The following is a 22,031-nucleotide window of genomic DNA, read 5'->3' on the forward strand; positions in this document are numbered from 1 at the left end:
GTCAAAGTAAACCAGGGCGTGGTATGAATCAATGAATTAAATATGCTGCTCTATTCTGTTACCCTGTTATTGTGTAACACGATTTGGTAATAAAATATCGATTTTACCTGGTATTGATTGATTTATTTGACAGGTAAGCAGGGATTAGTGACATATCTATTCAATATGCACACAACGGGATTTTCGGATTACATGTTACGGAGCTTCAACTAATACGTCAATTTACAGATATCCAAGTACAACTAAATGTACTTTCACGGCCGTGAATACTAAATTATGGTCATATTTACAAATAAATATAAAAGAAATATATTTCTATGTCAACAGTGGTTGTAAAGAAAAACTGGCCCTATTGTTTAATATATAAACCGGTCGATGGTGGAATAATATACTCCTGTGTTCTATCAGAATGTTCAACGTTGTTTCCCAATTTCCGTTGTGCAGGACAGAGAACCTGGCTAGGTACAGCGTATAGTTGTCTGGATGGGACGACAAACCGAGGTTGGGTAGTGCCGCTGTTCGGGCAAAATTTCAATCATAGCAGATGTCCGTCTCCATTAGCTCAGTAGGTGTGAAACAGTAGGACGTTAGTCCCCATTTCATTCATTCATCCTTTAAGACGGTGACAGTTCTAAGCGTTTCGTATGTCTATTGTTCCATACAAGTACTATCCCCACTCAGATGCGTACAGAAGTAACCAGAATGCCCCACCAGAACTTTGAACAATATTTCAAATCTTGTTGTTAATGAACACTGAATCATTGCCCACTGTAAGCATTGAGATGAAAGCACATTTATTGTGAATCCATGAAAGCCAAACCAAGGCAACTCTTTCTTATTTATGTGCAGGAGACAAGATTGGATTATAATAGCGCGACTCGTCTGAACTTTATTATATTGTTAAAAATGAAATGAAATGAAATGGGCATTGATGTCCTACTGTTCTGCCCCGACCGCGATAATGAAGACGAGCATACACTAATATGACAAAAAGTAGTAATTTATTACAAAAAAAAAAAAATATGACAAAAGTAGCAATTTTTTAAATACAACAAACGACAAAAAAGATACAAATTCATTATTCAAAACAAAATATGATCAAAAGTAGTAATTTACTATATAAAACAAAATATTATCAAAAGTAGTAATTTATTATATAAAACTACGACAAAAAGTTGTAATTTATTAAATTTAAAAAAATATGATCAGAAGTAATAATTTATTATATAAAACTATGACAAAAGGTAGTAATTTATTATAAAATAAAATATGATCAAAAGTAGTAATTCATTATATAAAACTATCACAAAAAGTAGTAATTTATTATAAAATAAAATATGACCAAAAGTAGTAATTTCTTATATAACAATAATATGACAAAAAGTTGTAATTTGTTATATTAAACAAAATATGATCAAAATTAGTAATTTATTATATAAAAATAATATGACAAAAAGTAGTAATGTATTATATAAAATATGATTAAAAGTAGGAATTTATTGTATAAAACATATGACAGAAAGTATTAATAATTTATTATATAAATCAAAATGATAAAAAGTAACACGCAATGTCTAAATTATTCCTTTAAACGCGCAAAAGAAAACACATAATACAAGATCTACAAAGTAGTGATTGGCTATATTTAAATAAAAAATAAGATAAACAAAATTAAATCAAAAAGCAGTAATTCATAATTTAAAAAACAACAACAAATAATTAGGTCTATGTCAAGAATTAGTAACTCGGTATACTCAGATATACGACAATGGATGACACAGGGGCGGGTTAATTAGCTCTCAATATTGGCTTATTCTCTTCTGTAAATTCAATTCTAAAACATTTTGTTTAAAATATTATAAGAAAAAGAAATATATGTTGGAAGTAAATCTGGGTAAAACATATTTCCTGTTTAGTATTAATGGGTATAGACTGGGTACGATGTCGTACAAGATATCAATTCTTCCCCGATCAGTTTGTGTTACTCCGTCTGATGTAAACAAGCACATGCTGTCGAGGCCGTATGAGGTGATGTCACACGTATGTCAGCCATCTTCTACACCGTTAAAAGAAGGCTTTTTCATCACCACTGTGAACAGATTGACACATACCTCGCCCGTAATGTATATCTGCCCCGTCAATTACATGGAGACATCTGCCAACCCAGTTAGAATATATAATTAGCTGTGTGGATTTCTCAAAATTGGTTTTCGATATTCTTACAATAGTAAGCATACCATGCCTCGACCATGACAACCTAATATATAATTACTAATATAAAACGTTTCGAATGAATTTGTAACTGGTATAACAATATTTCAACAATTTTTTTTTTTCTTTTTTTAAAATGAACACCATGTTTTCATTAAAACGCAGAGTTAATTTCATCTTGATGCGTCGCTTAAATTCACTCATGCGTTGGGTTATGATTCGAGTTAAGATTTTTGTTTTACATTTATGTAAGGGTTTGAATCAATTCCAGATGATTCACCTAAATTGGCATATGGACTGGACTCTGGTTTTCTTCCGGATGTTTCATCTAAATTGACATATGGACCGGACACTGGTGTACTTCCGGATGTTTCGCCTACATATACATATGAATCGGGCACTGGTTTACTTCCGGACTTTTCACCTAAATTTCTATATCGGCTGGGTGATGATTCGCTTACATATACATATGAATCGGGCACTGGTTTACTTCCGGACTTTTCACCTAAATTTCTATATCGGCTGGGTGATGATTCGCTCCGAGTATTTAATTCTAGGCTGTTGTAGTTTGGGGAATCTGTAAAAGTCAGTGTAGAAAAAAATGTAATTTTCATGTCATTTATTATATCTAAAAAGCACAATTTATGTTTATAAACCCATTAATTGTCAGTATTTACTGGGCGAATATTATCATTATATGACGTGTTTTATTACAACTATTGTCAGTATTTATTGGGCTTGATATCATCATTATATGACGGGTTTTATTACAACTATTTTCAGTGGTTATTGGCCTCGATATCATCAGGATATGATGGGTTTTATTACAACTATTGCCAGTATTTATTACGCCAATATCATCATGATATGAAGGGTTTAATACAGCTGTTGGTGAGTGAAGCACGAACACCTTTCCGAAACTGCCGATGGAATACCAAAAGGTTTCAACATTAAATGTCATTGAATCTACTTACTGCTTGCCTTTTTTCTCCTTGTTCTGTAATTATTAACAAAGTATTATTCTCAAACTTAAAACATCAATTTTACAATATTGGAGTAACGATGAGCCTTTGACATTTTTCGCTACAATATACTGGAGATTGTTTATTTAACTATTGATTAAGAAACTAAAAACCAAATACCATAGCTAAATAATATCCCGGATTGGATTCAATCGGATGTTAAACAGGTGTTACATAATGGCAGATGTTATAGGTACGCTTCGTGCCATAAGACTACGTGTCTTAAGTTATGTGCATATGTTAGAAGAAGAATATAAGTATCTTATGAAATTAAACCAGTGTTGTCGTCAAGAACCTGATTTAAAGACCTAATAATATAACACAGGTCTATCATTACATTTTTGTGGACAACAAAATGGTGATAGAACTATTACATGAAATGAAATGAAATGTGGTTTTATGGTGCGTCAGACTTATTACATAGAAAAGGGCACAGATCGATGATATTTCAATTCTACATATTTTTTGTGAATACTAAACGGAATTGCATATTTCGTTTTCACTCTTTTTAGATGGTGGCATTACACTGATGTAGTTTAAATGAGTTGGCATTCATAATTATGACAAACCTATGTTAAGAGCGTATATTTTGCATCGATGTTGACTTCTACGTTGGCTATTTTGTACAGCAGTATTAGCCTTGCATTTTTCGTCTTTCCTATTACCCATACACAGAAAATAAGCTTAAACGTGTTAACTAAGTATCACTTACCCACTGGTCTTACTGTTACCGGCAACTAAAATAAAACCAATAAAATATATGGAGAACAATAGAACCATGCAATATAACATCACACAATTATCTGGGTGATAAATGATGACGGGTTTTATTACAACTAATGTCAGTATTTATTTGACTAATATCATCATGATATGACGGATGTTATTTTACAGCTATTGTCAGTATGTATTCGGGCATGATATCATATGACGGGTTTTATTACAGCTATTATTAGTATTTATTGGGCTTGATATCATCATTATATGACATGTTTTATTACAGCTATATTGTCAGTACTTATTGGGCTTGTTAACATCACGATATAAGAAGTATTATTACAAGTAGTGTCAGTATTGGGATAACTATCAACATGATGATGGGTTTTATTACACCTACTGTCAGTATTTATTGGGCTTATATCATCATTATATGACGGGTTTTATTACAACTGTTATCCATATTTATTACGCCAATATCATTTTGACATGACTGGTTTTATTGCAGCTGTTGGTGGGTGTATGTTACCTTGTCTCACAAATTATGGTGAAGTACGAACACCTCCCGAAACTACAAACAACATACCGAAATCCATGTAGATATTAACATTAAATGACATTGAATATACTTACTGCGTGCCTTGTTTCTACTTGTTCTGTAATTAACAAAGTATTATTCTCAAAATTAGACGTTAATTTACATTTGGCATATTTCGCTACAATATACTATTGATAAAGAAAATAAAATCAAAATACCATAGCTAGATAATATCGCGGCTTGGATTTAATCGGATTTTAAACAGGCCTATCATTACCATTTTTGTGGATAACAAAATGGCGATAGACTTATAACATAGCAAATGGCATAGATCGATGATATTTCATCTTTGTGACTACTGAACGGAATTGCACTATTTTTGGACTGGTATCATCTTCCACAATAATGTACTTTACAAGTGATTCCTGTTACGTTAACAAAGCTTAGTAATCAATTTGTATTCTACCACTAAGTGACCACCGTCATCAGGTTGACCATTCTGTCACTGCTTGTGTGCGCATACCCATTTTAAATCAATGCCAAAATTTCGAATTTAATCAATTGCGTGCAATGATATCTATACATGTTACTCTTTGTTCTGCAGTGGGTTCTTGAAGGAGACGAGCCTTTGGGCAAGGCATTCCACTCTTTGATAGTCAGTATGACACTCGTGTAATTTGAACGAGTTGGTATTCATATTTCTGGAGAACCTATCCGGTGTTAAGAGCGTATATTTTACATCGATGTTTCTTCTTTGGCTATTTTGTACTGCATTGTTAGCCTTGCATTTTTTGTCTTTCTTATTACCCCATACACAGAAAATAAACTTAAAACGTTTTAACAAAGTATCATCGTATAAGCTACACTTACCCACTGGTCTTACTGTTACCTGCAACTAAAATAAAAACCAATAACATATCAGGAGAACAATATAACCAAGCAATATAACATCCCACAACTATCTTGGTGATAAATGATTTATGTCTATTTAAATGGAGAGAGAGAAAGAGAGAAATAGCGTTTAATGCCCACTCGACACAAACTAGGTTATTTCGGGACTAACATATGGTTCATTTTTATTTCAATAATTCGCTTGTACTTAGGTTATTTTTGGGACTAACATATGGTTCATTTTTATCTCAATAATTCGCTTGCGCGTGGGGATCGTTAGCAGTGGGAGGTAACCAGAAAACCCACGAGGGTTGATAGGCGACCCAAATCCTTGTCACCTACAACCGGGGACTCGAAACCAGGCCATTTGACTCAATGACAGACCTTATGATACAGCGTGCACATCCTGACCATTCGGTCATCCACCCTCTCTTTAAATGGTCTCAAGTAAAAATCGCAAGTTTATAAATTTCGGTTTAATTTCTATCAATAAGAGAAATAAGATAATTAAATCACCTTCCATGGTTGAATGCTGTCTGCGTTGATAAATAATCACAATGATCAGACCAATAATTACTAAGATAGCCAAACATAAACACACGATCAGTGCGGTGACTGTGCCGTCTGCAATATAAAATAAACCATTACTTGATCGAACTATGTTAGCCCGATTGGATCAGGAAAGTAGGACGATTAGATACTGACCTTGTCAGTGAAAATCAACCTGCAAAATCCCAGGAACATTTCCCTCCAAAATTCTGATTGACTCCAGACCCATTAGTTGGTAAGCACCGGAGCTCCGCACGGATAAGGGAAAACCACAGCGCAAGGCTACTTTCTCGCCCAATACAGCCAAGACACAGTCAATGAATTTATATGCGCCGTTTTTATAACTAACATATTGTAATTTAGTATTCTCACCAGATGCATATGGATTAGCTGAAGTCCGTAGTGGCTGACGAATCACCAGGTGGACTGGTTTTGATGAACCATACCTGTTACTAGCAATTACTCTCACAAAGTACTCGGTGTCTGGGTTTAGGTTTTCTATACAGCCGTTTAAAACATCGCCTTCTTTAGTTAGTTCTACTGTTGGTGTGAAAGTCCAAGTTTTGTTGTCGACAGAATGTTCAAAAATAAACTTCTGGGTATCTCCACCATCAAAACCTGGTTTTAGCCTGATACAGATGGAACTGTGGGATAAACTGTCCAATATAAATTCCTTAGGTACATCTGGAGCAGCTAGACAATAAAATCAATTTCATATTAAATTTACTTATTATTATTAGATACAAGCTTGTTATTTTTTCACTAGCTGAATAAACTTTGTATTTTGCAAATCGATCTTCAAAATAAAATCAACAAGATATATATCTATTTAGAAATATGTTGTTTTTTTTTAAAAACTTAGACTGTGTTTGTAAAATGAAATGAAATGAAATGGGGTTTAGCGTCCTACTGTTCTGCTCCTATACTGGATTAATGAAGACGGGCATACGCCATACAGTGTGCTATGAGGGAAATTTTGCCCGGGCAGCGGCACTATCGCCTACTCTTATATCGAATTCCAACTGCCAGGGGATCTTTTACGTGCATTCCAATATATACTCGGGACCTCTTTTTTTCGTCTCATCCGAAGGACTAGACAGCTGTCCTTGTCATGCCCTCCGTCCTGCATCACTGACAAGGGGAAACCACGCCGGAAAATCTGGATGGACGACTGTGTTTGTAAGTGTTATTGTTAATATAGTATGATTAATAAATTATATATACTTGTGAGTGATATTGTTAATATAATATGGTTAATATCATTGGAAATGTTGACTTAATAATCTCCATACAGTTCAGATGAATTGATTTTAACATTTAAAGTTGACATAAATATATTAGTAGAATTAACTATTACAACTTCTAATTTGTTTTTGAAATATGAAGAAGATATGCGCTTAATTATCTACTTACATCGTACATCAACCTGTACAGTTTTACTGCTGTCTGTTATAGTTTGTTCAGTACCATTAGTAGGTTGTAATACTGTAATAGCTGTACAGTTATATATACCAGATTGATTTCTGTTGATATTATTTATAACTAAATCTTCATTATTAGTTACCATACGTCCATCTGGAGAATACCATCTAATAGTTGATACAGGATTAGAATCAACTGTACAAGTTACAGTTAGACGATTTGATTCTTCTATAACAACAGATTCACGTGATACAGATACGGTTGGTCCATCTGAAATGTATATTTTAGATATTTAGTAAATGTATGGTGGTAAAGCGACAAATATGACAGGGCATGGTTTATAGTGGCTTGGGTTGAACCTACTAATATACTAATACCAGACTACTCAGTGACTTTATAAGATTATTCGCGCGTTATAATGTAGTTTCCACATCTAGTTAATTATTAATACTAGTAAATATCTAATTAGGGTTTCACACTGCGAAGCTTGTGTGAAACACTATTGTTTTTGTTAAAATTATTATTAGGGTTTCACACTGCGAAGCTTGTGTGAAACACTATTGTTTTTGTTAAAATTATTATTAGGGTTTCACACTGCGTAGCTTGTGTGAAACACTATTGTTTTTGTTAAAATTATTATTCTTATTATTATTATTCTTCTTTTGTTTTGAGTAGATCTCAGCAACTGATTGTCGGATCGTTACGATTTCTTCGGTTTTATCGGAAAAGTGGGTGTGACTTAGAGGATAAAGCTATTTTGAACGTTCTGCGACAATGCGAAATGTCCGAAATCACCGAAGCTATCGTTTTTAGAAATATTGCAGTAATTTTAACAATAATCATTGGATTTTAACTTTCGATGCATTTTGGCATAGCCGGAGACGGGGCACATAGCTACGCTACTTTTGATTTTTGATTTTCGGCAAATCTTCGCAGATATTAGGCGCTAAATTTAGAAAATTTAAATTTTTACAAAAAACTTTTTTATTTATGAATATTTTTTAATCGTGTTTTACACAAATATAACGAGTCCTCTGACTTGGGCAAAAATGTGAAAATTTTTTGTCTCGGTAATTTTCCTTGGCCCCCATTGGCTAATTCAGTTTTTCAGTCCTAGATTAATTATTTATTGTTCGATTTGTATAAAACAAAGTTCATATGCCCCGTTGTCTCAATTGTCATTTTTTTTGTTACCAATAGTGTTATCTGTCGGCACCGGAAGTGGCGTAAATTGACAAAAAACTACAATTTTGACAGTTAGGTACCATTTTTCGAAAGCAAATATTATTTTTTTCAAATCTGGTATAACTGAAATTGTGCGCCCTTTAAAGGCGCACAAAATGTTGGGACTATTTTTTTTAATTTCGATTCCGTTTTCGGGCTATTTCGATTAAAAGGTGAAAAAAGGTGTGAAATTAAGCTATTTACAACCCATCCAGCGTTTTCATATTTTAAAATATTACTTCGTAACTTTCATAAACTCGTAGCAATAATCTATACGGAGAGAATGTATGTGAAAATTAATTTGTAATATGCGCAGTTGCCGAGAAATGGGCAATTATGCATGAGTCACTTTTTACGCTACTTTGCCTGTAAAAGAGTCAATTATTATTCGATTTTCATAAAAGTGACACCATTTGATGTGTAATGTCAATTTTAACTAGGTCAAACCAATTTAACATTTTCAATATCACCGGAAATGACGTAATTTGGGCAAAAATTGTATTTATAGCCTTCGAAACCAGTAATTTATTCAAATGAGTCATATTTGTTATTTGTTTAAAATTTTGATATTTGATTCAAATCAACTAATACAATGAACCCTTACGATCATATAGATATCACAAAATGGTTTCTAACTTGTTCAGTTGCGGAGAAATAGGCAATTTTCAACAGGTCACTTTTTAAGGTTTTTTGTCAATAAAAGTGTCAATTATTATTCGATTTTCATGAAATTTTCACTGTGTGATACATAATGCCATTTACGATTTCATACAAGTAATATAAGATTTTCATTATCACCGGGAGTAACGTCATTTTGGCAAAAACTGTATTTTTAGCCTTCAAAACAGATATTTTATTCAAATGAATCAGATTTGTAATGTTTTTAAAATTATGATATTTGATTCCAATCAACAAATAGAATGAACTCATTCGATCATACAGATACCTCAAAATGGTTTCTAACTTGTACGGTTGCAGAGAAATAGGCGATTTTCTACAAGTCATTTTTCAAGGTTTTTGGTCTATAAAGGTGGCAATTATTATAGGATTTACATAAAATTTTCACCATGTGATGATGCTATTTCTGATTTCATAAACCAATTTAACATTTTCATTATCACCGGAAGTAATGTAATTTTGACAGGATCACTGACATGTAGCAAATGAATTGATTGCTGGATTTGGTTGTTTATTTCATGTGTGCAATGCTTATGTGGAAACCTGTTTAACGGTTTCATTGGTACCGTAAGTGACATAAGTTCAAGGGTAACGTGGCACCGGTGAAACCCGTCATTACTGCTTCGCAGTTCTAGTTCTTATTATTATTATTATTCTTCTTTTGTTTTGAGTAGATCTCAGCAACTACTTGTCGCATCGTTACGATTTCTTCGGTTTTACTGGGAAAGTGGGTGTGACTTAGAGGATAAAGCTATTTTGAACGTTCTGCGACAATGCGAAATGTCCGAAATCACCGAAGTTATCGTTTTTACAAATATTGCGGTAATTTTAACAATAATCATGGGATTTTAACTTTCGATACATTTTGGCATAGCTGGAGACAGGGCACATAGCTGCGCTACTTTCGATTTTTGATTTTCAGCAAAAATTCGAAGATATTAGGCGCCAAATTTCGGAAATTTAAAATTTTACAAAAAACTTTTTTATTGATGAATATTTTTTACTCGTGTTGTGCACAGAATTAAAGAGTCATCTGACTTGCGCAAAAATGTTAAAATTTTTTGTCTCAGTAATTTTCCTTGGCCTCCATTGGCTAATTCAGTTTTTCAGTCCTAGCTTAATTTTTTATTGTTCGATTTGTATAAAACAAAGTTCATATGCTTCGTTGTCTCAATTGTCATTTTTTTTATTACCAAAAGTGTTATCTGTCGGCACCGGAAGTGGCATAATTTTACCAAAAACTACAATTTTGACAGTTAGGTACCATTTTTTGAAAACAAATATTATTTTTTTGAAAAATTATATGACCCAAAGAGTGTGTCCTTTAAAGGCGCAAAAAATGTCGGAAGCAGTTTTTTTAATTTCTTTTTCATTTTCTAGCAAATTGGATTAAGAGGTGAAAAAAGGCGTAAAATTGACCTATTTACAACTCATTCAGGCTTTTCAGATTTTAAAATATTTTTACGTAACTTTTATAAACTTGTAGCTATAATCCATACGAAGAGAATGTATGTGAAAATTAGTTTGTAATATAAGCAGTTGCCGAGAAATAGGCAATTTTGCATGAGTCACTTTTCACGTAATTTTGGCTGTAAAAGAATCAATTATTATTCGATTTTCAATTTTCTTTCGCCATTGGATGCCTAATGCCATAGTGGACTATGTCAAACCATTTTACCCCTTGCGCTGCCACCGGAAATGACGTCATTTGCTCAAAACTTAAATTTTAGCCTTCAAAAAACAATATTTTATTCAAATGATTCGTATTTGTTATTTTTTTCAAATTATGATATTTGATTCTATTGATCAAATAGATTGAACCCATACGATCATACAGATACCACAAAATGGTTTCTAACTTGTACGGTTGCAGAGAAATGGGCGATTTTCCTTAAGTCACTTTTCAAGGTTTTTGGTCTATAAAAGTGTCAGTTATTATTCGATTTTCATAAAATTTTCACCATATGATATCTTGTGTCATTTATGATTTCATAGAACTAATTTAACATTTTCAGTATCACCGGAAGTAATGTCATTTTAGCAAAAACTGTATTTTTAGCCTTCAAAACAGATATTTTTTTCAAATGAGTCTGATTTGTAATATATTTCAAATTATGATATTTGATTCCAATCAACAAATGGATTGAACCCATACGATCATATAGATACCAAAAGATAGTTTTTATCGTGTACGGTTGCCGAGAAATAGTCGATTTTCTACAAGTCACCTTTCAAGGTTTTTGGTCTATAAAAGTGGCAATTCTCATTCGATTTACATACAATTTTCGCCATATGATGCCTTATGCCATTTCTGATTTCATAAAACTAATTGAACATTTTCATTATCACCGGAAGTAATGAAATTTTGCCAGGATCACTTACAAGTAACAACATATATATATAAAATGAATTGATATTGCTGGATTTGGTTGATTTTTCGTCCATTTTATTTGATGTTTACAATGCTTATGTGGAAACCTGTTTGATGGTTTCATTGGTATCGGAAGTGACATATGTTTAATTCTTATTATTATTCTTCTTCTTATTATTATTTTTTTTTTCCAATTTGCTTATATCTCAACAACTTCTTGTCGGGTCGATACAATGTCTTCAGTTTTACTGGGAAAGTGGGTGTTACTTAGAGATTAAAGCTATTCCCGGCATTCTGCGACATTGCGAAATGTCCGAAATCACCGAAAATGTCGTTTTTTGAAATATTGCCGTAATATTAACAATAATCATTGGATTTTAGCATATGATGCATTTTGACATAGCCAGAAACATGGGACATAGCTATGTTACTTTTGATTTTTGATTTTCGACAAATCTTGGAAGATATTAGGCGCCAAATTTTGAAAATTTAAATTTTTACAAAAAATTTTTTTATTTATTAATATTTTTATATGACATTTTAACCAAGGTTAAAGAGTCATCTGATTTGAACAAAAATGTCAACATTTTTTTGTTTCCGTAATTTTCCTTGGCCGCCATTGGCTAATTCAGTTTTTCAGTCCTACATTAATTATTTATTGTTCGATTTGTATAAAACCTAGTTCATATGTTCCGTGGTTCAAAATGTCATTTTTTTTGTTACCGGTAAAGTTTCCTGTCGGAACCGGAAGACGCGTAAATTTAGCAAAAACTACAATATTGACAGTTCGGTACCACTTTTTGAAAGCAAATATTATTTTTTACAAATCTGATATTATCCAAAAGATGCGCACTGTTAAGGTGCACAAAATCTCGGACTCAGTTTTTTTAATTTCGATTTCGTTTTCGGGCCATTTCGATTAAAAGGTAAAAAAAGGGGTAAAAATAAGCTATTTACAACCCATCCAGCGCCTTCATATATTAAAATATTTCTTTGATACGTTCATAAACTTGTAGAAATAACCCATACGAAGAGAATGTATGTGAAAAATAGTTTGTAATATGAGCAGTTGCCGAGAAATGGGCAATTTTGCATGAGTCACTTTTTACGCTAGTTTGCCTGTAAAAGAGTCAATCATTACTGGATTTTCATAAAAGTTACACCATTTGGTGCGTAATGTCAATTTTAACTAGGTCAAACCAATTCAACATTACCAATATCACCGGAAATTACGTAATTTGGGCAAAAACCGTATTTATAGCCTTCGAAACAAATAATTTATTCAAATGAGTTGTATTTGTTATTCGTTTAAAATTTTGATATTTGATTCCAATCAACTAATAGAATGAACCCATACGATCATATAGATATCACAAATTCCTTTCTAACTTGGTCAGTTGCGGAGAAATAGACGATTTTGAACAGGTCACTTTTCAAGGTTTTTGGACCATACAACTGTCAATTATTATTCGATTTTCATAAAATTTTCACTGTTTGATACCTTTTACCAATTATGATTTCATACAAGTAATTTCAGATTTTCATTATCACCGGAAGTAACGTCAATTTCGCAAAAACTGTATTTGTAGCCTTCAAAACAGATATTTTGGTCAAATGAGTCTGATTTGTAATGTTTTTACAATTATGATTTTTGATTCCGCTCAACAAATATATTGAACACATATGATCATACAGATACCGCAAAATGGTTTCTAACTTGTACGGTTGTAGAGAAATAGACGATTTTCTACAAGTCACTTTTCAAGGTTTTGGGTCTTTGCCATTTCTGATTTTAAAAAACTAATTTATCTTTATCATTATCACTGCATATAATGAAATTTCGTCAGGATCACTAAATGTATAAAATGAATTGATTACCAAAAGATGTTGGTTCCTGTGGTAATTAGCTCATATCAGATTGTTACTTCCTGAATTATATTATTGTATGAAAAAACTTTCTTGTTTAACTTTCTTCTCTATCCATCTCTTGCAAATTGTGTTTGTTTTTCTTTCCTCCAATTTAAATGGCTGCATTTTGGCATAGCCGGAGACGGGGCACATAGCTACGCTACTTTTGATTTTTGATTTTCGGCAAATCTTCGCAGATATTAGGCGCTAAATTTAGAAAATTTAAATTTTTACAAAAAACTTTTTTATTTATGAATATTTTTTAGTCGTGTTTTACACAAATATAACGAGTCCTCTGACTTGGGAAAAAATGTGAAAATTTTTTGTCTCGGTAATTTTCCTTGGCCCCCATTGGCTAATTCAGTTTTTCAGTCCTAGATTAATTATTTATTGTTCGATTTGTATAAAACAAAGTTCATATGCTCCGTTGTCTCAATTGTCATTTTTTTTGTTACCAATAGTGTTATCTGTCGGCACCGGAAGTGGCGTAAATTGACAAAAAACTACAATTTTGACAGTTAGGTACCATTTTTCGAAAGCAAATATTATTTTTTTCAAATCTGGTATAACTGAAATTGTGCGCCCTTTAAAGGCGCACAAAATGTTGGGACCAGTTTTTTTAATTTCGATTCCGTTTTCGGGCTATTTCGATTAAAAGGTGAAAAAAGTGTAAAATTAAGCTATTTACAACCCATCCAGCGTTTTCATATTTTAAAATATTACTTCGTAACTTTCATAAACTCGTAGCAATAATCTATACGGAGAGATTGTATGTGAAAATTAATTTGTAATATACGCAGTTGCCGAGAAATGGGCAATTTTGCATGAGTCACTTTTTACGCTAGTTTGCCTGTAAAAGAGTCAATTATTATTCGATTTTCATAAAAGTGACACCATTTGATGTGTAATGTCAATTTTAACTAGGTCAAACCAATTTAACATTTTCAATATCACCGGAAATGACGTAATTTGGGCAAAAATTGTATTTATAGCCTTCGAAACCAGTAATTTATTCAAATGAGTTGTATTTGTTATTTGTTTAAAATTTTGATATTTGATTCAAATCAACTAATACAATGAACCCTTACGATCATATAGATATCACAAAATGGTTTCTAACTTGTTCAGTTGCGGAGAAATAGGCAATTTTCAACAGGTCACTTTTTAAGGTTTTTTGTCAATAAAAGTGTCAATTATTATTCGATTTTCATGAAATTTTCACTGTGTGATACATAATGCCATTTACGATTTCATACAAGTAATTTAAGATTTTCATTATCACCGGAAGTAACGTCATTTTGGCAAAAACTGTATTTTTAGCCTTCAAAACAGATATTTTATTCAAATGAATCAGATTTGTAATGTTTTTAAAATTATGATATTTGATTCCAATCAACAAATAGAATGAACTCATTCGATCATACAGATACATAATATTTTCACCATGTGATGATGCTATTTCTGATTTCATAAACCAATTTAACATTTTCATTATCACCGGAAGTAATGTAATTTTGACAGGATCACTGACATGTAGCAAATGCATTGATTGCTGGATTTGGTTGTTTCTGCGTCCATTTTATTTCATGTGTGCAATGCTTATGTGGAAACCGGTTTAACGGTTTCATTGGTACCAGAAGTGACATAAGTTCAAGGGTAACGTGGCACCGGTGAAACCCGTCATTACTGCTTCGCAGTTCTAGTTCTTATTATTATTATTCTTCTTTTGTTTTGAGTAGATCTCAGCAACTGATTGTCGGATCGTTACGATTTCTTCGGTTTTATCGGAAAAGTGGGTGTGACTTAGAGGATAAAGCTATTTTGAACGTTCTGCGACAATGCGAAATGTCCGAAATCACCGAAGCTATCGTTTTTAGAAATATTGCAGTAATTTTAACAATAATCATTGGATTTTAACGTTCGATGCATTTTGGCATAGCCGGAGACGGGGCACATAGCTACGCTACTTTTGATTTTTGATTTTCGGCAAATCTTCGCAGATATTAGGCGCTAAATTTAGAAAATTTAAATTTTTACAAAAAACTTTTTTATTTATGAATATTTTTTAGTCGTGTTTTAAGCAAATATAACGAGTCCTCTGACTTGGGCAAAAATGTGAAAATTTTTTGTCCCAGTAATTTTCCTTGGCCCCCATTGGCTAATTAAGTTTTTCAGTCCTATATTAATTATTTATTGTTCGATTTGTATAAAACAAGGTTCATATGCTCCGTTGTCTCAATTGTCATTTTTTTTGTTACCAATAGTGTTATCTGTCGGCACCGGAAGTGGCGTAAATTGACAAAAAACTACAATTTTGACAGTTAGGTACCATTTTTCGAAAGCAAATATTATTTTGTTCAAATCTGGTATAACTTAAATTGTGCGCCCTTTAAAGGCGCACAAAATGTTGGGACCAGTTTTTTTAATTTCGATTCCGTTTTCGGGCTATTTCGATTAAAAGGTGAAAAAAGGTGTAAAATTAAGCTATTTACAACCCATCCAGCGTTTTCATATTTTAAAATATTACTTCGTAACTTTCATAAACTCGTAGCAATAATCTATACGGAGAGAATGTATGTGAAAATTAATTTGTAATATGCGCAGTTGCCGAGAAATGGGCAATTTTGCATGAGTCACTTTTTACGCTAGTTTGCCTGTAAAAGAGTCAATTATTATTCGATTTTCATAAAAGTGACACCAGTTGATGTGTAATGTCAATTTTAACTAGGTCAAACCAATTTAACATTTTCAATATCACCGGAAATGACGTAATTTGGGCAAAAATTGTATTTATAGCCTTCGAAACCAGTAATTTATTCAAATGAGTCATATTTGTTATTTGTTTAAAATTTTGATATTTGATTCAAATCAACTAATACAATGAACCCTTACGATCATATAGATATCACAAAATGGTTTCTAACTTGTTCAGTTGCGGAGAAATAGGCAATTTTCAACAGGTCACTTTTTAAGGTTTTTTGTCAATAAAAGTGTCAATTATTATTCGATTTTCATGAAATTTTCACTGTGTGATACATAATGCCATTCACGATTTCATACAAGTAATTTAAGATTTTCATTATCACCGGAAGTAACGTCATTTTGACAAAAACTGTATTTTTAGCCTTCAAAACAGATATTTTATTCAAATGAATCAGATTTGTAATGTTTTTAAAATTATGATATTTGATTCCAATCAACAAATAGAATGAACTCATTCGATCATACAGATACCTCAAAATGGTTTCTAACTTGTAAGGTTGCAGAGAAATAGGCGATTTTCTACAAGTCATTTTTCAAGGTTTTTGGTCTATAAAGGTGGCAATTATTATAGGATTTACATAAAATTTTCACCATGTGATGATGCTATTTCTGATTTCATAAACCAATTTAACATTTTCATTATCACCGGAAGTAATGTAATTTTGACAGGATCACTGACATGTAGCAAATGAATTGATTGCTGGATTTGGTTGTTTCTGCGTCCATTTTATTTCATGTGTGCAATGATTATGTGGAAACCTGTTTAACGGTTTCATTGGTACCGGAAGTGACATAAGTTCAAGGGTAACGTGGCACCGGTGAAACCCGTCATTACTGCTTCGCAGTTCTAGTTCATATTGTATCATCAAAATATAAATATAATATATTAGGACGTGCTTGTCAGCAATGAAACACATTGAAAATCTCCAAGCATTAAATATACTAGCGCCCATGGAGTTCAAAGACTAATGTGCAGAGCACTCTATCTCTCGTATCATAATTGGAGCATGACACTCATTATAAATTACAGGTTACAGCTAAACACAACCACGAAGGGGATGATCTCGACATACACGCCAAATGATCCCGGAATATTTCAAATTCTATAAAAACTTCAGGTTTATCATTTTATCCGACTAAGTTTGAGATACTTACATAAAACATCAATTGTTGTTTGACTTGTACCTGTACCTGTTTGTTGTATATTAGTAGATGTAGGTATCATGATATTAGTAGCTGTACATGTATAACCACCTGTCTGATTCCTCTTTATATCCGGTATACGTAATGTAACACCAGTAGAACTATATCCACCAGGTCCAGTCCACCTATAACTAATAACAGTAGGGTTACCAGGGATACTGCTACAAGTTACAGATAAAACATCAGATTCTAGTATCTTATATATAGATGGTGTGGACACAGTAGGTGGATATAAAACATCAACTTCTACAGATGTAGATGTTCCTGTTCCAACTACATTATTAGCTGTACATGTATACTGTCCAGCTTGTGATCTCTGTACTGACGTCAGACGGAATACAGATGACATTTGACCTGTAATACTGATACCATCTTTACTCCAGGTAAAACTTGTAGGTTGGGGATTAGAATCATCAACAGTACAGGTTAAAGTCAGTTGAGTACCTTCTATTATTTTATAAGGACTGGTTGATGGTGCTATATGTACTGTTGGTCGATCTGGAATAGATAAAAGGTTAAAGTCAGTTGAATGCCTTCTATTATTTTATAAGGACTGGTTGATGGTGCTATATGTACTATTGGCGGATCTGTAAAAGATAACAGGTTAAAGTCAGTTGAATGCCTTCTATTATTTTATAACGACGTTTTGGTGGTTGATCTGTAATAGTTTCTAAATATCATAAATTATTAAAATATCATGAGTAGATAGCATCTGATTATGACGTAATTCTACAAAGTTCTAAGACAATTTATAGATATCTCATATTCCATAGAATCAGAAATCTCTATACAAATGCCAATTACCGCAGTCCTACCATTTTAACATCTTATATGTTATATATTATTATAATTTGCATCTTATGGCAAGAGTGATATAATCTATTTTAATGTATTATCATAACTTACATCATTATAAATGGTATCTTATATATTACTCTTCCGGACACCTGTTACCACTGTTTGTCGTGTATTTTGTCTATACTGTTTTTTTTAGGACTTCGAATTTTGTCTAATGATTTGGATTGTTCGTACTTGGTTTTATTTTATTATTATAACTTACATGATATATATAGAGGATATTTGTGCATGAGTGGAAATATAAACGTTTTCTTGCTTAGAGATGAAATAAAATATGTTATTCACGACAAAACGACAAATGTTCTATTTATTTTATGATTTTACAATCTTTTTAGGTCAAAACAACTAGCCAGTGGAATAACACTTTTATTTCACTGATAAAACGCAGTATTCCACTACTGATCATAAAATAAATTATATTATATACATACTTACATTTTATACATTATTATAAATTATATATTATATTTTATCATAACTTACATCTTATATATTATTATAACTTACATCATATATATTATTATAACTTACAACTTATATATTATTATAACATACATTTTATATATTATTATAACTTATATCTTATATATTTTTATAGCATACATCTTATATATTATTATAACATACATCTTATATATTATTATAACTTATATCTTATATATTATTACATCTTATATAGTATTATAACTTACATCTTATATCAAGAGTGATATTATCTGTGTTACCAGTACCACACTGATTGGTAGCTGAACAGTAGAGTGTTTTATTGTTTAGGTGTTTGGTACTAGTTAATTGTAAGATACTAGCTGTTGCGCCATCTATAACACCACTAGTCTGTTCTGGTAGTAAATTATCTGTTGAATCTAAATACCACGTGAATGACACGTTTGGATCTAGTGTTCCTGTATAACACGTGATGTTTGTTACCATACCATCAGTAAATAATAATCTACCCTTATCTTTTATTGTACTGGATGCTGGGACTGAAATAATGGTAAAATAAAATGTAGGGAAATATTAAACAGAAAAATGAAATGAAATGAAATGGAGTTTAACGTCCTACGGCCTACTCTTGTATCGAATTCCAACTGCCAAGGCATCTTTTACGTGCACGCCAATGTGCACACGGGAACTCGGTTTTTCGTCACATCCGAACGACACTACATCATTCCTTGTCAGCCCCTCCGTCTTGCATCACTGACAAGGGAGAACCACGCGTAATAATAAAATAATATGAGATAGCAACCATAGAAAGTATACGACTTCGTATCATTTCTAATTTCATCTCACCTGTAATATTGAGATTTGTACTGTTAGAACTGCCCCCATCCTCACATGTCCATTCTCCCCCATCTCTTACTGCTGATGTACTGTTGATATATACAATACTTATACCAGTATTAAAATCAATGGTTATATTATAACCAGGTAGTTGATCACACGTAAATATACATTTTGAAACTTCCTCATCATTCCGTTCCCATACAATAAAATCTGGTGGATTAACAGTACATGTTAAAGTAACTGGTGCACTTTCACATACATCAGACTGGTCTATATATACAATTACCTCACCTATAAATATAAACATAGTTACACATAGAATACAACATTTTAAAGTAACTGGTGTTCCTTCACATACAACATACTAGTTTATATCTACTGTAACCTCGATCACCTATACATATAAACATAGTTACACATAGAATAGAACCTGTTAAAGTAACTGGTGTACCTTCACATACATCAGCCTGGTCTATAGCTAAACCAATGTCACGTAGAAATATAAACATGGTTAAACATTAAACAGAACGTTTGTTTCTTCATATACATTAGACTGGTCTAAAACTAAAATCGTCTCACTTAGATACAGAGAGAGAGGGAGAGAGAGAGGGGGGTTAACGTCCACTCGACACAAACTAGGTCATTTCGGGACTAACACATGGTTCAATTTTATCAGAAGTGGGATGAAACCGCAGAAAACCCACCAGGTTGGACAGGTGACCCTATACCTTGTCACGGGGAATCGAAACCATGCCAGTTGACTCAATGATAGACCTTATGATACAGTGCGCACGCACTAACCATTCGGCCATCACAGTGCGCACGCACTAACCATTCGGCCATCTATATATAATAGAACATAATCTAAACTATTATCACCTAACGTAGTTAAACCCACTAAAAACTTATTTTTCAATGGCTGTAAAACTATTAACTAAAGAAAGACATAGACTAATAAATGATAGTTACTGATGTAAGGGACAGAACAATTCCATCAAGAACAACAGAAGCTAAGTATAAAAATCTAAATTTTTAACCCCAAAGAGAATTTCTTGAAAACAGGTTTCTTGATTCCTATTTAATTAACCATGTAGATTTCTGTGAGAGACAACTTGACAAAAAAATGCCACTATATATTATGGTGGTTGATTGGTATCATGTCGTGCCGTGGTGTCGCCCTTCATAAGGCGACGACCCGACATCACGACATTTTAACCCGACTCTACGACAACCCGACATCGCGACATTTTATCCCGACAATACATTTTCAATATATTGTAATTTCGCGTAAAAATGTCGTATTGTCGGGTTAAAATGTCGTGAAGTCGGGTTGTCGTGGTATCGTGATGTCGGGTTGTCGTGATGTAAGGGTTGTTGCGGTGTTGGGTTATCGACTATATTCTTCTCCATGGCGGTAGTGCAGGACAAAGGGCCTGGCGGCAAAGAACAGTGTCTAGTATTGCAGATGTGACAAAAAAAAACAAGCTCCTGTGTACAAATGGGCGTGCAGATAAAAGAATCCTTCACGGTTGAAATTCGATGAAGAAATGCCACCGTCCATTGGAAATTTCCGTCACATCACTATGCATAGCGTATGCCTATCTTCAATAGTCCGGTTCGTGCAGAAAAGTAGGAAAATGACATCACGACGTGATACCAATCAGCCACCATAATATATGGTTGTAATTCGAGCATCTTGGGTTGGTTTCGTTTTGATGAGTGAAGATACTGAGGCCTATTTAAAGATACATTATGGGAGATTAGATAAAGAGCTGGCAGTTCTCACTATAATAGTTACAAACTAGATACTGCAAAGGGAATTTGCTGGAAATTTCAGTCAAATTGATCCACTATGAACCGATATTTTAGCTATTGAATTTTCGGTGGCCTAGCTCCGATCATCATCACTAAAGTCGGTAGGATAAAACATAGTCTCGATTATCCATTTCATGATTTAATTATGAATGGAAGCCGAACAGCAAATCGGAACCTAATCAAATAAACATCGCAGTCTAGCGATGCCATCAAGAGTTGATTATGGTCTGGATAAGTTAATTAATGTCTAATTAATAATTTAGAAAACATTTCTGGTCTAAAGAAAGACTTGCAATAGGCAGATTTTTCGCTTGCATAATGTTTGTTTAATTATTATGTTCACCTCCTTGCAAGTCCAATATTCGTAGGGGTAAGTTGAGGTATGGCAGAACTTACCCAGTTACTTTATTTGATGTTATTATGTGATATCTTGTATTCATTAGTGATATTTCAATCACTGGGTCCTAGCCTAGTGTAGCACCATAGGTCTTTTGTCTGACGTGGAGAGCGGACACGCACTAAAATCGGTTGCCACATCCTACATACGACCCATGCATCCTTTCTTACTACATATTTC

General features: G+C 32.9%; 2 protein-coding genes across 4 annotated transcripts; both read right to left on the reverse strand.

Annotated features, from left to right (window-relative positions):
- Positions 1-1,419: 1,419 nt before the first annotated feature.
- LOC126810284 (uncharacterized) lies at positions 1,420-5,998 on the reverse strand. Of its 3 annotated transcripts, XM_056098558.1 has the most exons (7): positions 5,896-5,998; positions 5,359-5,383; positions 4,584-4,606; positions 3,946-3,970; positions 3,186-3,208; positions 2,717-2,788; positions 1,420-2,635 (listed from the first exon to the last, which is right to left on the reverse strand). In XM_056098558.1, exons 1-7 carry the CDS (start codon positions 5,900-5,902, stop codon positions 2,436-2,438), a joined length of 375 nt encoding a protein of 124 aa, XP_055954533.1. In that variant the 5' UTR covers positions 5,903-5,998; the 3' UTR covers positions 1,420-2,435. The 3 variants fall into 3 exon arrangements, with proteins under 3 accessions (XP_055954533.1, XP_055954531.1, XP_055954532.1); XM_056098556.1 differs by having other exon boundaries at positions 1,420-2,788; XM_056098557.1 differs by having other exon boundaries at positions 1,420-2,788; positions 5,359-5,377; positions 5,896-5,971.
- LOC126810651 (B-cell receptor CD22) lies at positions 5,983-19,781 on the reverse strand. The gene is made up of 5 exons (XM_056098868.1): positions 19,646-19,781; positions 19,048-19,338; positions 17,450-17,995; positions 6,278-6,621; positions 5,983-6,003 (listed from the first exon to the last, which is right to left on the reverse strand). The coding sequence occupies exons 2-5, from the start codon at positions 19,283-19,285 to the stop codon at positions 5,983-5,985; spliced, it is 1,149 nt and encodes a 382-aa protein (XP_055954843.1). The 5' UTR covers positions 19,286-19,338; positions 19,646-19,781.
- Positions 19,782-22,031: the final 2,250 nt, after the last annotated feature.

Source organism: Patella vulgata, chromosome 2 (assembly GCF_932274485.2).
Source record: "Patella vulgata chromosome 2, xgPatVulg1.2, whole genome shotgun sequence".
In the NCBI taxonomy this organism is placed as follows: Eukaryota; Metazoa; Mollusca; class Gastropoda; family Patellidae; genus Patella; species Patella vulgata.